Source organism: Ammospiza nelsoni, chromosome 19 (assembly GCF_027579445.1).
Source record: "Ammospiza nelsoni isolate bAmmNel1 chromosome 19, bAmmNel1.pri, whole genome shotgun sequence".
NCBI lineage: Eukaryota > Metazoa > Chordata > Aves > Passeriformes > Passerellidae > Ammospiza > Ammospiza nelsoni.
Genome location: NC_080651.1, coordinates 703,612 through 720,035, shown reverse-complemented (window position 1 = coordinate 720,035; position 16,424 = coordinate 703,612). Strand labels below are relative to the sequence as shown.

Here is a 16,424-nt window from a genome sequence, read left to right as displayed (position 1 = left end):
TCTCTGTGTATTTTCATTTTTCGGCTCGCAGGGAGCCCCGGGCTGTGCTCATGGCCCTTGTTTAGTCTGGAGTGGGCAGTGTCCGACCCTGGGCACACCAGGAATGCTCCTCTGGGATGTCCCCACGTGTGGGGGAACAATTTAATTCCTTGGGGGACAGACCTGGGCAGGATTAAAGGCTTCAAACCTTGAGCACTGGGCAGTAGGGATGAGCTGGGGCAGGTACAGGACATCCCCACCCTCAGACTGTGCCAGGGTGGTCTGTGTACAGCCATAGGAATTCACAAATATAAATAATGAACCCCTGAGATGATTTGTAATACTTGCTAAAAATACTTTTTCACTTCTTTGGTCATTTTGTCAAAATATTTTTAAATACAAGGTTGCTACACCTACAGCAGCTGTTGTAACAGCCATAGGAATTCACAAATATAAACAATGAACCTGTGAGATGGTTTGCAATACTTGTTAAAATTTTTTTTTTTCACTTTTTGGTCATTTTTGGTAATTTTGCCAAAATATTTTTAAATACAAGGTTGCTACACCTGCAGCAGCAGTTGCTCCATGTGACCCTGCTTTGCCCTGGGTGCTGTGTTGGGATATCTCAGTGTTTGTGTCCAGGGGGTTAATGAGTGAATTTCTCAGAGATTTGGGTATTTCCAGGTGTCCTGCAAGGTTTAAAGTTCTCTTTGGCAGCACCAAACCCACCATTGTTGCTGAAATGTGGGCTGAAGCAGAGCTGTGATAAAATAAACCCTTTGCACTTGCACACCGAGGCTTTGTGTGAGGAATTTCCTCCTGCTCAGCATCTACAGGGTGGCTGGGACACAAAATAAATATTCTTAATTCCTGGGTTTTGCCAGAACCATCTGGGTTGGGAGTTTTGCACCCAAGCCATGGCCATGGGTCCTGTCCCTGTGCAAAGTGGCACTTGAGGGTCAGGCCAGGCTTGGGAGCTGCCAAAATTCACTTTTCTTCCATGGAAACCCACCAAACATTCCCAGTTTGCCCTCATTTTTGAGATGGGAGTTTGCTCACACAGACACTACAGCTGATAGGGGAAAACCAGATCGTTGAGCTTTCAAAACCTTCCAAGAAATCACACAAAAAATCCTTAAGAGAGACAGGAATTGTAAATGAGCCACTTTTATCTCCTAAAAATGGGAGAAAGAGGCATTTCCTGCCTGTGAAATTTTACCAGCATGTTATGTGCCTAAGAGTGTTGTTTGAAAGGAAATGTTGCTACATGGCTATTGAAAACATTTTTAATAATAAATTGTGGTGAAGACAGAACTAGTTAACATCCTTTGAAGGAAATAGGAGCTTTTTGTGGCAAGGAACCATTTATTTTGGATTATATAATAAAAGGTTTTTGACTGCAGTGAAAAGTCTGGAGACTGGGATTTTCCTTCAGAAGTCAAAGTTTATTTTCTGTTACAGCCCATGTGGGCAGCAAATTCCTCTGTCTTCCCTTTGAATTATCAAGGGTGGAAAAGCTCTCCAAGCTCATTGAATCCAAGCATTAACCCCAGAATCAGGGAATTATGAAGGGTGGAAAAGGTCTCCAAGGTCATTGAAACCACACAAGAACCCCAAAATCAGGGAATCATCGAGGGTGGAAAAGCTCTCCAAGCTCATTAAATTAACCCCCAAACCAGGGAATTATCAAGGATGGAAAAGCTCTCCAAGCTCATTGAATCCAAACAAGAACCCCAAAATCAGGGAATTAGGAAGGGTGGAAAAGCTCTCCAAGCTCATTAAATTAGCCCCAAAATCAGGGAATCATTGAGGATGGAAAAGCTCTCCAAGCTCATTAAATTAACCCCAAAATCAGGGAATCATTGAGGATGGGAAAGCTCTCCAAGCTCGTTGAATCCAAACAAGAACCCCAAAATCAGGGAATTAGGAATGGTGGAAAAGCTCTCCAAGCTCATTAAATTAACCCCAAAATCAGGGAATCATTGAGGATGGAAAAGCTCTCCAAGCTCATTAAATTAACCCCAAAATCAGGGAATCATTGAGGATGGAAAAGCTCTCCAAGCACATTAAATCCCAACATTAACCCAGCACTTCCAAGGCCACCACTAAACCACGTCCCCAGGTGCCACCTCTGCTCAGGGATGGTGATGCCACCACTGCCCTGGCCACCCTTTTGGAGAAGAAATTCCTCCCAGTTTCTAATCTGAACCTCTCCAGGCACAATTTGAGGCTTTTCTTCTCATCCTGAGATGGAACTTGCAGGAAAGAATTTTCAGGAAACTGGCTTTGTAAAGGTGGCGCCTTCTTCAGCACCAGTTCAGTATTCACTGTGAGTTTTTGGGGTTTTTTTTTTTGCTAAAACCAAGTAGATTTAAGCTTCTGCTTAATGTCACAGGTACCCTGGAAGTTTTGTTTATCAAATCTGGATTCTGGAGGTGTCTCTCAGCATCACTCCAAACCAGGCTTGCTTTTTCTGCCTCAATTATTCTTCAGACTTGGCTTTTGAGTCAAGTGCTTGTGGATGTTCTCCATGTGCCAAATTGCAGGGAGAGCTCTCAAATGAGCTTTACTCTAAGGCTCAGGGACAGCAAAGCTCCAGGGGTTGTTTGCACAGAAAATTCACATTTTTTGGGTGCTGGGGAGCAGATGCACCATCCCATCTGCTGAGCCACCAGCAGAACCTTCTGCAGAAGGAACCACATTTGGGCTTGGGGCTGTGTGTGGTGGATCACTGGGGCTTTCCTTATTGCAGATGCCCAAGAATTGCAGCAAAATCCCTCTGCCCGGCTGGGATGTGCCCCAGGCTGGAGCCCTGTGCTGTTATTTCAGTGTTTGAAGCACCTGTGTGGATCCCTGGTGCCTGCCATGGGTGGATTTTGTCTTCCAGTCCCTGGCTCTGTTATTGAATCTGCTTTTCCCAGATTTGCAATCTCCAAAAGCTCAGTTTCTGTGTCAGATGGGGCTGAGAGGGGCCACAGGCAGCGCAGATAAACACACACACGGCGGTTTTGTCCAGGAAACAAAGCTAAAAATAGTCATGATTCACAAAAACAGAGTGGAAAATACTGGTTTGCTGCTGCATGGAACAGGTACCATCCCATTTTGTGGGTTATTGAGCTGCCCCCACCTTTGGAGCTCCTGTGCAGATGATTTTAGTGCTCCCCAAGCTGAGTGTGCTCTGGCAAACTGGGAGATTTTATTTTGACAGAGAGACGCTTGCTTGGCAGTTCCTATTGAACAGAACTGATCTTGAGACTTCCAAATATTCTTTTCCTTTTAATAAAAAGCCTTTTAAGTGTGTTTGTGTTGGGGGAAAAAGTCAGTGGTGTGAGCTGGGTGTTGAATTGTGAATGAAGGGGGATCCTGGCTCCTGCTGGGATGGTTCTGCTGCTTGTTTTGGGTTTAAAGCAGTGCCATGCTCAGGATTGCTGGGGCTTCCTGCAAACCACTCACACACCTTGGCCCCAGAGGCTTGGAGGGATGAGTGCTTTGCATGTTGGAACAAAAGGAGCAGTTAAAAGCCATGAAATCGCCTGATTTCAGCCCAGGATTCATTAAATAACCATAAAGTCAGCACAGCCTCACCATCCACACACCTCTGGCTGCTGCAGGTGCAAATCCTGCCCATGGCAATTCCCATTTCCCATCCCTCCTCTTGGTGCCATCATGAAATCCATGTCTTGTTCAAGCTACTGTTGTTGCTTTCCTTTTTCTTGAAAAGAAAACCCCAAGGAATGTTCAATCCTGCCTTGGCAGCTGCGAGGCACGGACAGATTGTGCTTCAAAAAAATGGCAAAGTTTCAAAATATTGTGTTCTGTGAAGACGAGACAAGGAAAATAAACTCCCCAAAATGCAGATTTTATTTCCCTAGGAGGAAAGGCTTTTAGTGTTTATTTGGGTTTGGCTTTTTGCTCCCTGGTTCTGCTGACACCACTCGTGAACCAAGATAAGACTCAACAGTGCACAACCTGTTCTGGGTCCAGTTCAAATCAAAATTTCCAGTGGGTTCATCTTCACCCTCCCACAGCAGCCTGGGGACAGCACATGGGGTGGTGCAAGCAAAGCCTTGAGGGATAAAATGGAAAAAAGGGAATAACAGAGCAAATTTGTGCCTGTTTCTTGTTGGATTTCGGTCGTGCCAGAGTGAATCCTTGGGGTTTGCCAGGAGGAGCTGTTGAGTGTTCACAGGGACAGTTCAGCCCTAAAAGGAGCAGTTAGCTCTTCTATAGGCAATTTGGTGGATTTTGTGTCTCTTTTCCACATGCAAAATCAGTTTGAAGATGTTTTTCCTGTGCCTGTCTCGTTTCCTTGCGGATGCAGGGAGGTGGCAGCTTGGAAATGCCAGAGGAGCAGGGATTTTGTTTTCCTGCACTGCCAGACCTGTGTTTTTGAGATTGCTTTTTTAGGATGAGGTGCCAGCATCCAGAACAGCTCTCCCATTGAACATCCCACAGATCTGAGGTGCCCCTGGCACAGCTTGGGCAGGAGAGGGAAACAGGAGCAGCCAGCACCAGAGAACTCTAGAAATCAACGTGGCTCCCCGAAATTCCAGCACAACCCAAGAAGGGCAAAAAATCCCAAATTTTCCACCCAAAGAGTCCCATTCCAAAGAGTCCCATTCATCCTGAATGGAAAACTCAACAGAATAAAAATTTGCTGGTTTTTGGAATTGTTTTTGCTTCCTTGCACACCAGCTTTTACTCTTTGGGAAAGCTCAGAGCTGTTCTTTGTGCTCTCCATGACCTTGCTGCTTTTATTTTGCTTTTCCCGTGTGAGTTGGGAGTTTTCTCTGGGAGCAGAGAATTGGGGGTTTTTTCCACATTTTTTTTCCTTCTGTGCATTCACAGCTCTGTTGATTTCTAATCAGTGTGTGTGCACAGGGGTTTCCAATAAATGCTGTTTCCATAAGGTGTCAGCTGGGTTCTTGCAGCCTGCCCATCCTGGAGTGACTTTGTCAAATTTTGTCCATCTTTTGGAGCAGATGAAGAAAGAAAAATACTAAAAAACCACCAAAACCCCACTAAAATTGGGAAAAAAAAACCTCCACCAAAACTCCAAACCCAAACAAAAAAAAAAAAATCTTTGAAAAAACCCAAGCAAAATCAAAACAAAAAATCCCCAACAACAACAACAACAGCAACAAAACAACCCAAAAACTAAAACTCTAAAAAATATGCTAATCCAAATTGATTAATTGATTCCTACAGGTCATTTTCTATCCTGGGTGCTGCCCTTTGATCCCCTCTGGCACTGGGATGCACAGGCATCTATTGATGTGTCAAAAGGAAAAACAAATTCAGACATGTATAAGTGAGGCTTGAGAGAGAGGGTTGGGAACAGAGTAAAAATCCTGCTTAAAAAAAAAAGATAGAAATTGTTAGATTAAAAATGCTGAATAACTCAATAAATTGTTCCTTTTTTGGGGGGAGGATGGACCAGGTTATAGGTGAAGTTTGAGAGAGAGGGTTGGGAACAGAGAGTGAAAATCCTGCTTTAAAAAAAAGAGTAATTCATAGAAATTGTTAGATTGAAAATGCTGAATACCTCAATTAGATGCTTGTGCTTTTTTTGGGGGGAATGGACCAAATTAGAGGTGAAGTGTATGGGTGGACCAAATTATAGGTGAAGTTTGAGAGAGTTGGGAACAGAGACTAAAACTCCTGTAGTAAAAAATAGAACTCCTGTAGTAATTAATAGAAAATGTCAGATTAATAACGCTGAATACCTCAGTTAGATTCTTGTGCCTTTTTTGGGGGGAATGGACCAAAGTAGAGGTGAAGTTTGAGAGAGAGAGTTGGGAAACGAGAGTAAAGCTCCTGTATTAAAAAACAGAGTAATTAATAGAAAATGTCAGATTAAAAATGCTGAAGGCCTCAATTAGATGCTTGTGCCTTTTGGGGGGATTTTATTACCCAGGCAAGCAGGCAGATGTTTCCCTTGGGGTTTGGTGCCATGGGTGATGTGTCCAGGTTGTTTTCTCCCAGGGGCTGGATCTGTGCAGTCATAAAAAGCTTCTTGTGTTTCTCAGCTCAGCAAAGCTTGGCTGGTCAGTGTGAATAGAAGCAAATGGCTTTGAAGCCTCCAAACTCGAATTCTGCTTTATTTTTGCTGGGTTTGCATAACTGTAGTGACCAGGAGATGAAAGGTGCAGTTAAACAGAATCACAATCTGCACTTTCAGGTGCAGTTTTCAGGAGATGTTCCATCCTGCCAGGGTTTGAAGTTCTGTATCTGGAATGGTTTTAAAATCTGAGAAGTGTTTGAAGGGTTCCTATGTGGGCAGGAGCAGAAATACCTTTCCCTTTGCATGTTCTCCTGGCCTGCCTTTGCCAGAGCTCTTGCCTGGTTTCTGGGGCATGTTGGCAGGCAGGGCTCACAGGTTTTAATGAAACCCTGCTGAACAAAGGCACTTTATGTTTGAACTCTGTGCCCTGAGTCTGCCCCACCAGCCTGGCCGGGCATTTCTCTTAAATGAGCTCAGCAAATACAGACAAGCTGTGTTTCACAAATTAACCCCAAACAAATCGCACCGAACAACAACAACCACCAGAAAGTGCCTTTCTTTAACTCTGCCTCTTTCTTGTTTTGCAGGCAAGAAGAGAAACCCTGGGCTGAAAATTCCTAAAGAAGCATTTGAGCAACCACAGACGAGCTCCACGTAAGTCTGCAAGCACTGGGGCAGAATGAAAAGCAAACCACAAAGCCCGGCTGCCCTCCAGCACTTGGATGGAGCTTGGAGCACCCTGGGACAGTGGAAGTTGTCCCTACCCACGGCAGGGAGTGGAATTAAATGATATTTAAGGTCCCTTCCAACCCAAACCGTTCTGGTGTTGTCTGATAATTTCTCAGCCCTTGCATTTCCCAGATCTCAGCCGCATTATTCAGTCTCTTGTGCTGCTGGATGAGGCAGTAAAAGATAAAAAGATAAAGAGCAGAAGAAAAAGTTAAAAAAAGAAAAAAGTTAAAAACCAGAACGGGCCCCCAGTTTTTACTGGTGTGGCACTTTGGCAGCAGTTTGAGCAGCAGGCGTTTGGTCGAGGCATGAAACTCCTAAACCCTTGCAGTGGGAATCCCTCTGGTTTTAGGGCCCTTGGTGCATCCCCAGCCTGCTTGACTTGTGTGGTTTGGGTGTTTTCAGCCGGTCAGCCTGTGCTGTGGGACTGAGGTGAGGGGTTCCAGCACCTTTGGATGCTCCTGCCCACGCAATGCACTTTTCCTAAAGCTGGCAGGGATTTGGTGCTTGCCTTGATTTCACAGCGAATCCCTGTGGGAGCCTGCAGGGCCAGGCTGGGGGTGAGAAATGCCAGCTCCGTTTACTTTTTTTCCTTTTTTTGGGGTGACTTTGTGAATCTGTTGATCCTGCATAGCCAGGGAAGGTGTGAGGGGATGGTTTGGGGGCTGGATTTAGTCACTGAGGGAAAATTGATTTTTGTGGGGAATATTTCAAATATTTTCCATTTTATTTTTGTGCAGGCCGCCCAGAGATCTGGACTCCAAAGCCTGCATCTCTATTGGTGAGGAGGTAAGAGTGAGACCTCTGGCACCAGAGACCATCCTGGGCTGGCTGCTTGTGGGATTGCTTCACTTCAACCCCCTTGAAAGGGCAGAAATTGACATTATAATTTATATATTTTAACATATATTTATATTTAAAAATATAAAATATTTTATGTATATATAATTTATATATAAACATATTATTTATAAATATATATATTTATAAATATATGAATATATATTTAAATGTATTATATATATTATTTATATATAATTAACATAATTTATATATTTTAACATATAATCTATATATAAATATTTATATTTTTATTTGTCCCCCAGAACTTTGAGGTGAAGGCCGATGACCTGGAGCCCATCTCGGAGCTGGGCCGGGGCGCGTACGGCGTGGTGGAGAAGATGCGGCACATGCCCAGCGGGCAGATCATGGCAGTGAAGGTACCAGAGCTGGGGGATCTGACCCTCTGGGGGCTGGGGTGATGGGGGAGATGAAACAGGAAAGCCTTAGCAATATGATTGCCTGGCAGAAGATTTTGAGAATATAGGAATTATAAGTGAGATTGAAATGAAAGCAAGCTTTGAGATCCCTCAGTTACTGAACAACTGGAAAGCAATGGTGTGGCCAGCTGAAGGTGATCCCCTTTTGATGGAACAACACCCTCTGCTTGCAGACAGGCCCAAGGCTCAGAGCAGACCCTACAGCTTGGCAGAAGGGGCCCAAAGAGGAGTTTTTAGGGTTTAAAATGTAACACAGTGTGGTAATGTAATGATTCTTATAGGCTGTATGTAAATGCTGTAGGATTTGTATCTTGTACTAGATTGGTTAGTGAGAATTAAAATATTCAGCACAGAAGAAGATTTATTTTATTATAACAGGAACCTCACTCTCTTACCCTCTCATCCTGTCTCTCTCATCCTCTCTCCCCCTCTCTTCTCTCTTTACTGCTCTGAGCTGTGGCTGGCAGCTCCCAGCAGGGCCCTGCACTTGGCCCATTGCAATAAACTCCAAGTTCCACAACCAGAAGAAGATTTATTGTATTGTAACGGGAACCTCGCTCTCTCATCCTCTTTACCACTCTCTTTACCTCTCTCTCCCTCTCTCTTTACTGCTCTGAGCTGTGCTGGCAGCTCCCTGCAGGACCCTTTGCAATAAACCCCAAGTTCCATGACCTGGCTGCAGAGATCTCTCATCTCCATCCATCCCCACCATCCTAGATATGGAAAAAAATAAAAATAGCTACAAAGGTGAATAAGGAATTCAGAATGCAGCACTGTAGGTTTGTGTGTCATAACATGATTGGCTAAGAAAGCTCACACTGCAGCATGAGTCCATAAGACAAAATATTGAAGGATTGGGTCAATATTGTATTTGCAGGGACCCTCGTGGCAGGAAGGAATGATGAATCTGACTTTATGTTCTCAGAAGGATAATTTATTATTTTATTATACTCTATTATATTAAAGAATAGTATACTAAACTATACTAAAGAATACAGAAAGGATACCTACAGAAGGCGAAAAAGATAATAATGAAGACTTGTGACTCTTTCCAGAGTCCTGATACAGCTTGGCCCTGATTGGCCAAAGAGTCAAAATAATTCACACCAAAAACCCCTGAAACAATCACGTGTGGGTAAACAATCTCCAAACACATTCCAAAGGAGCAAAACACGGGAGAAGCAAATGAGATTGAAAAGAATTGTTCTCCTTTTTCTCTGGGGCTTCTCAGCTTCCCAGGAGAAGAATCCTGGGCGAAGGGATTTTTCAGAAAATGTGAACGTGACAGGTCAAAACCATAAACATCCTTGTGAACACCCCGTGGGCGCTGGGCTGGGGACGTGCCTGTGACAAAGGGGTGACAGAGGGGTGGCACGAGGGGTGCTGGGGGGCTCCAGGTGTGCCCAAGGCCCTGGGGCAGCCCCTGAGCCGCCGTGTCCTGCAGAGGATCCGAGCCACGGTGAACAGCCAGGAGCAGAAGAGGCTGCTGATGGACCTGGACATCTCCATGAGGACAGTGGATTGTCCCTTCACTGTCACCTTCTACGGGGCACTCTTCAGAGAGGTGAGGCTTCCTGGGGCTCAGTTCCCATTCCTGTACTTCTGCAGGTGCCAGGGGTTTAATCTGCACCTGGACGTGGAGGTTTTAGTCCTGTCACTCACTGTGCCTGTGGGACAGCCTGGTCCCATCGTGTTAAAATTGCCCTGGCTTGGTTTCATCCACGTGGAAAGCTCTGAAAAGGAGGATTTATGCAAGAGCTTGAAGCACAGCTCTGCAGAGCTGAACTTTCCCTGGCTGGGCATTGGGAGCCTCAGTTCCTGATAATTCTCTGGGCTCCTAAATCACCGTGGTTCTGCTTTGGGAAGGGGATGCCCTAAATGGTAGGGAATGTGCACAGCAATGAATTCCAGAGCAGGGGAAAAGAAAGTCCAGGACAGCTTTCAATGGGTTTAAAAAAAAAAAACAAAAAAAGGGAAGGGGAAAGGGGGAAGGGAAGGGGAAGGGAATTTCAAGGCAAGGAAATTTCAAGGAAATTTCAAGGGAAGGAAAGGAAATTCCAAGGAAAGGAAAGGAAATTTCAAGGACATTTCAAGGAAAGGAAAGGAAATTTCAAGGGAATTTCAAGGATAGGAAATTTCAAGGAAATGAAAGGAAATTTCAAGGAAATGTCAAGGAAAGGAAAGAAAAGGAAAGGAAATTTCAAGGGAATTTCAAGGAAAGGGAAATTTCAAGGAAAGGAAAGGGAAAGGAAAGGGAAAGGAAAGATGTTTTGTTGAAATCTCTGGGTGTCTGCTTGCTTCGCTCTCCAGGGAGATGTGTGGATTTGCATGGAGCTGATGGATACCTCACTGGACAAATTCTACAAACACGTCATTGACAAAGGCCTGACGATCCCCGAGGACATCCTGGGGAAAATCGCCGTCTCTGTGAGTGGCAGCAGGGGGAGGAGGGCAGGGAAAGGGTTTCTCTTCTCAGCCAGGCCCTCCCTGGCTCTGTGGGCACCAGGAGGAGGCTGGTCCATGTGCCAGCCCATGTGGCCATTCCCATGCCTGGTCTGATGTTATTTATAAGCCATAAATGTGCCCATCCATGCACATCATGGAGAGCTGGACCAGTGGGAGTTTGGGGAAGCTCTTGCAGCTCCTTTATGGATTATAATCCATGAATGTGCCCACCCACACACATGGTGGAGGTTTATAATCCATAAATGTGCCCATCCATGCACATGATGGAGAACTGTGCCAGCGTGAGGTTTGGGGAGGCTCCTGCAGCTCCTTTATGGTTTATAATCCATAAATGTGCCCATCCACACAAATAATGGAGAGCTGGACCAGTGTGAGGTTTGGGGAGGCTCCTGAAGCTCCTGTATGGTTCATAAGCCATAAATGTGCCCAGTGTGAGGTGTGGGGAGGCTCCTGCAGCTCCTTTATGGATTTTAAGCCATAAATGTGCCCATCCACACACATGATGGAGAGCTGGCACAGTGTGAGGTTTGGGGAGGCTCCTGCAGCTCCTTTATGGTTTATAATCTATGAATGTGCCCACCCACACACATGATGGAGGTTTATAAGCCATAAATGTACTCATCCACACACATGATGGAGAGCTGGCCCAGTCTGAGGTTTGGGGAAGCTCCTGAAGCTCCTGGATGGTTTATAAGCCATAAATGTGCCCAGTATGAGGTGTGGGGAGGGTCCTGCAGCTCTGAATGTGCCCATCCACACATGATGGAGAGCTGGACCAGTGTGAGGTTTGGGGAAGCTCCTGCAGCTCCCTTCCCTTCTCATCAGGGTCCTGGGGCCCCCAGGAAGATCCCTGGGTAGCCCCCGAACCCTCAGGCTGCTGGCAGGATGCAGGACTCATGGGGAATTTGGTTTTCCTGCCCTCCTGGCAGGTCTGGGGGTGAAGCCAGGTGTCATTTCCTCCTCCTCGTGGTGCTGCCGGCTGTGACTGACTCTGGGTTTGTTGTTGCAGATTGTAAAAGCACTAGAACATCTCCACAGCAAGCTCTCTGTGATCCACCGAGGTGAGTGCCAGGCACACCCTGCCCTGCTCCCAGCCTGGGCTCCCAAAACACCCCAGACAGAGTGAGCTTTTGACAGCAGAAATGCTCCCCAGCATCTCCTGACTTCAGCAAAACCCAGGCAGAGGAATGGCTGCTGTTTGCTCCTTAAAATCTGCCTGCTGCTCCTGAAGAGGAGGAGGAGGAAGAGCTGTTTCCCTAAACCCTAAACCCATGGTGTGCTTCATCACCTGGGTGAAATTCAGCCTTTTTCCCTGACTTTGGGGCAGGCTGTGCCCAGGTTTGTCCCCCAGCTCCATGGCTCTGTGCTCATGTGCAGTGGGAGGGGATGTTGGAGCCCTGGTGGATGATGAGAGTTTCAGATTTTCTGTGCTGCCAGGCACTGACCCCCAAGAGAAAACTGCACTGACCTGAGGCCCTGGAGAAGCTTCCAAAATTAAATTATAGCACTGGGATTGTGGGTGTGGAGTTTGAATAGAATTTCCATCACAGGGTGGAAAATTAAGAGTTTAAGCTTTTAGAATATAGTAATATATATAAAGGAAGATGGAGGTTTTGGGGTGGAGGCTGCTCCTTCTTCTTCTCCTCCTTCTTCTCCTCCTTCTTCTCCTCCTCCTTCTTCTTCTTCTTCTTCTTCTTCTTCTTCTTCTTCTTCTTCTTCTTCTTCTTCTTCTTCTTCTTCTTCTTCTTCTTCTTCTTCTTCTTCTTCTCCATGGGTTTGGGTGGTTTTGTGTAATTGGATAAAAAGGTCCCCATTGCAGGCCAGCGGTGGTTGGTTATTGGGTTAAAAGTAAAAATAATTGAGGTGTCATTTCTTAATTGGACAGTTTATCCTTAAAAAGCCTTGTAGAGAGAGATGGGGCTCCGTTTTTAGTTTTTTAGAGTGAAGTGCTGTAGAACTCAGGGTTTGTGAGACTGCGACATAGATAAGAACTGATAAACGTCTGATAAACAAGAAATACCCTCTAGGACATTTAATCTCAACCTTGGGATTAAAAGAAGCAAAGAATCTTCAGAGGGTGTTTGATTTCCAATAGAAACTTAGAGTTTAAGCTTTTAGAATACAGCAATATATATAAAGTTTTATATATATAGAGTGTGTAAGTTTTATATATAAAACTCCACAAGGGATCTCCCTTCCAGCCTCATCCTCCCATCCTCACCCCTTTCCTGAGCTTCCCTGAGTGCAGCAGAGCAGTCTGACACCTAAACCAGCCTCAAACCAAATCACAAATCCCCTCCTTACACTCTTCTAGAGGGTTTCAAAGCTGCCTTGAACACACTCAGAACCAAACCTGCAGTTGCTGTTTGACACTTTTATTTTTAAGGGTAATTTTCAGTTTGTCCTGAGGAGGAAGGAGTGTGTGAGTGCCTGGGCAGCAGCAGGGTTCAGCTGGAGCAGGCAGTGGCACTGGCTCTGTTCCTCCTGTGGCTGGGGCAGAGTTTCTGCCCTGTGCCTCTTGGCTGCTCTGTGTTCCTTGTGCCTTGGCCCAGCACGCCCAGGTGACGGTGACTGTGCTCTGTGTTCCTTCTTGCAGATGTAAAGCCCTCTAACGTGTTGATCAATACGCAGGGGCAGGTGAAAATGTGTGACTTTGGCATCAGCGGGTACCTGGTTGACTCTGTGGCTAAAACCATGGATGCAGGATGCAAACCCTACATGGCTGTAAGTGCAGCAGGAGCCTGGGGGGAAGGAGCAGCAGCTCCTGCCCTGGAGATTCCTTTGGGGAGCCTGTTGTGTTTTCAGAGACCCTCATGGCAGGGAGGAATGGTGGATCTGACTCCATGTGCACAGCTCATGGGCTGTGTGGGCTACTAAGGGGGCTGCTGGCACCCTGAGAGACCCTCCCTGGGCACGGGCAGGGCACTGAGGGCATCCCCTGCTCACCTGGGCATGGGCAGGGCACTGGGGACACCCCTGCTGCTCCTCACCCCCCTTTGTGTCTGTTGGCAGCCGGAGAGAATCAACCCCGAGCTGAACCAGAAGGGATACAGCGTCAAATCTGACATCTGGAGCCTGGGCATCACCATGGTACGGCCACCTGGGGGTCACCTGGGGCTGCCATCACCATGGCAGGGTCACCTGGGGGTCACCAGAGTCACCTGGGGATCACCGTGGCAGGGTCACCTGGGGATAACCATGGTGGTATCACCTGAGGGCTGCCAGGGCTGTCACCTGGGGGGATCACCACGGAAAGGTCACCTGGGCGTCACCATGGCAGGGTCACCTCGGGGTCACCTGGGGAGGGGTGTCACCAGGGGATCACCATGGTTGGGTCACCTGTAGCTGCCAGGGCCACCAGGAGTGCTCGGTGTGGCTCATGGGTTCATTCTCCTCCCCACAGCGGCACTGCTGGCACAGGGTGGGCAGGGGAGGAGCTCAGGCAGGTGCCCCGGGGTGGAAGGGAGGGAGGGAGGGAGGAGGAGCCGCTGTGTCGGCTGTGGCTGCTGTGCAGGTTGGAGCTGCCGGGAGATGGCAGCATGGGCTAAGGCAGGATGGTGGAGTGCCCGGCCTGCACTGCCAGCGCTGAGAGCCCTCCCTGCACTCAGCCACCCACAGAGGCCCCCTCGGGACAGCAGGGACAGGGGGGGATCCCAGGCAGTGTTTGGGGAATCCATCTGCTCCCAGATTTACCCTCTGCAGGGTGGGCTGGTTTTTCCCTGGGATTGTGGCAGGGGTGACAGGGTGGCCTGTGGAGCTGCCTGGGCTCCTCCTGCCTCTCCTGTTTGCTGGGGGGGGATAGCAATGTGCTGTGGTGAGGAAATCATGGAATCCCACAATGGTTTGGGTTGGAAAGGGCCTTAAAAATCTTCCCATTCCAATCCCTGCCATGGGCAGGAACACCTTCTGGCACCCCAGGCTGCTCCAACCCTGTCCAGCCTGGCCTTGGACACTTCCAGGGATCCAGGGGCAGCCACAGCTGCTCTGTGCCCCCTGTGCCTCACCACCCTCACAGGGAACGATTCCCTCCTAATATCTGATCTATGTCTCTCCTCTTCTTTAGTTCCAAACCAATCGCCCTTGCTCCATCACTGTCTGCCCATGTAAAAAATCCCTCTCCCTCTATTCTGGAATCCCCATTTGGGCATTGCAAGAGAGGGGGTCTAGAATCGCCAGGCTGAACATCCCCATTTGTGTGGAGCCACAAAACCACACTCAGGGTGGACATGGGGCCATCCCAAAGCCATGGGGTGGGTGGGTGGCTGTGGGGTGTCCCCCTTCCTATCAGAGTCATCCCAAACCCGTGGAGTGGGCGGCTGTGGGGTGTGTCCCCTGCTGATGGGGCCGTCCCAAACCCCTGGGCTGGATGGCTGTGGGCTTTGTCCCCTCCTGAGCCCCCTCTGTGCTGCAGATCGAGCTGGCCATCCTGCGCTTCCCCTACGACTCCTGGGGCACCCCGTTCCAGCAGCTGAAGCAGGTGGTGGAGGAGCCCTCCCCACAGCTCCCAGCAGAGAGGTTCTCAGCAGAGTTCGTCGATTTTACCTCGCAATGGTAAAAGTTCCCCTCTTCTCCCTCTCTTTCCCTGGCCCTGCTCACCCTCACAGGCAGCTCTGAGCTGTTCTGGGCAGAACCTTCCCTGTGCCCTCATGCCTGGCACACAGCAGGGCTGGGGGGTCTGTCTGAGGGGCAGGGGGGACACAGGGGGTTTGGGAGGGGTCACAGGGGTTTAAGAGGGACGCAGGGGGTTTGGGAGGGGGCACAGTGGGTTTAGGAGGCTCCTGGCTCTGATTGCCCCCATGCCAGCAGCACAGGGTGCCACACACAGCCCAGTGACCCCAAACTGTGCCACACACAGCCCAACCCCAATTAACACAGTGTGGCACACACAGCCCCATCCCAATGTCCCCAAACTGAGCACAGCCCCATCCCAATGTCCCCAAACTGTGTTCCTGCAGGGGACACAGCTCTGAGGGCAGGTTTTGCCCCATGCTGGCCCCTCTGCCTGGTCTCTGTCCCTCTCCTGGGGCCCTGGGGCTGCTGCTGTGCTTTCCCCTGCCCTGGCAGCAGCAGGAGGGTTTGCTGTGCTGCAGGACAGGGCTGGAGCAGCGCTGCACAGGGGGCTCAAGCAGCCCCTGCCCTGGGCTGGGTGTTCCAGGCAGGCCCTGCAGTGCCACCCACCCACTGCCAGGCTGGCGCAAAGGGTGGCAGATAGACAAACAGAAATGTGAGACTGTCCTGAGCTGCCAGCAGCAGGGCTGTGCTGTGCCCCAGAAGGGAGCTGTCAGCTGCTGCTGCTGCCTGGGGACTCTCAGTACCCACGTTGGGATTCCTCAGAGTCCTGTTCCAGCCTGTGTTCATGTCCCTGGGTCCAGCTGCTCAGCTCCTGCCCCACGCTGTGACAGCGTTCACAGGGGTCTGAGGGTGAGGGAAGAGATGAGGATCTGACTCCATGTTTCAGAAAGCTTGATTTATTATTTTATGGTATATATTACATTAAAACTATACTAAAAGAATAGAAGAAAGGATTTCATCAGAAGGCTGGCTAAGAATAGAATAGAAAGGAATGATAACAAAGGTTTGTGACTCAGACTCTCTGTCTGAGCCAGCTGACTGTGATTGGCCAATAATTACAAACAACCACATGAGACCAATCCCAGATGCACCTGTTGCATTCCACAGCAGCAGATAATCAATGTTTACATTTTGTTCCTGAGGCCTTTCAGCTTCTCAGGAGGAAAAACCCTAAGGAAAGGATTTTCCATGAAAGATGTCTGTGACACCACGCTGGGGAATCCCTGCCATGCCCGCTGTGCCCTGGCTCTGGGGGAGCTGCCTTGGAAAATCCTCCCACAAGGTGCCCCCCGTTCTTGCCAAGCCCATGCTGAGGATTTGGAGCAGCTGCTGTTCCTCCAACAGTGCTGCTGGCTCTGCTGCTTCCCTGCTTGTGCCAGCCAGGCTGCTCCTCT

The 16,424-nt window shown here is 48.3% G+C and overlaps 1 protein-coding gene across 1 annotated transcript in view; it reads left to right on the top strand.

The window, feature by feature from the left end:
- Positions 1–16,424, top strand: part of MAP2K6 (mitogen-activated protein kinase kinase 6) — a 38,826-nt gene that overhangs the window by 16,151 nt on the left and 6,251 nt on the right. The window contains exons 2-10 of the mRNA XM_059485704.1: positions 6,571–6,637; positions 7,453–7,501; positions 7,819–7,932; positions 9,437–9,556; positions 10,303–10,419; positions 11,468–11,519; positions 13,055–13,182; positions 13,471–13,548; positions 14,870–15,009. Of these exons, the coding sequence (XP_059341687.1) occupies positions 6,571–6,637; positions 7,453–7,501; positions 7,819–7,932; positions 9,437–9,556; positions 10,303–10,419; positions 11,468–11,519; positions 13,055–13,182; positions 13,471–13,548; positions 14,870–15,009 (865 nt within the window). The remainder of the gene's footprint in view (positions 1–6,570; positions 6,638–7,452; positions 7,502–7,818; positions 7,933–9,436; positions 9,557–10,302; positions 10,420–11,467; positions 11,520–13,054; positions 13,183–13,470; positions 13,549–14,869; positions 15,010–16,424) is intronic.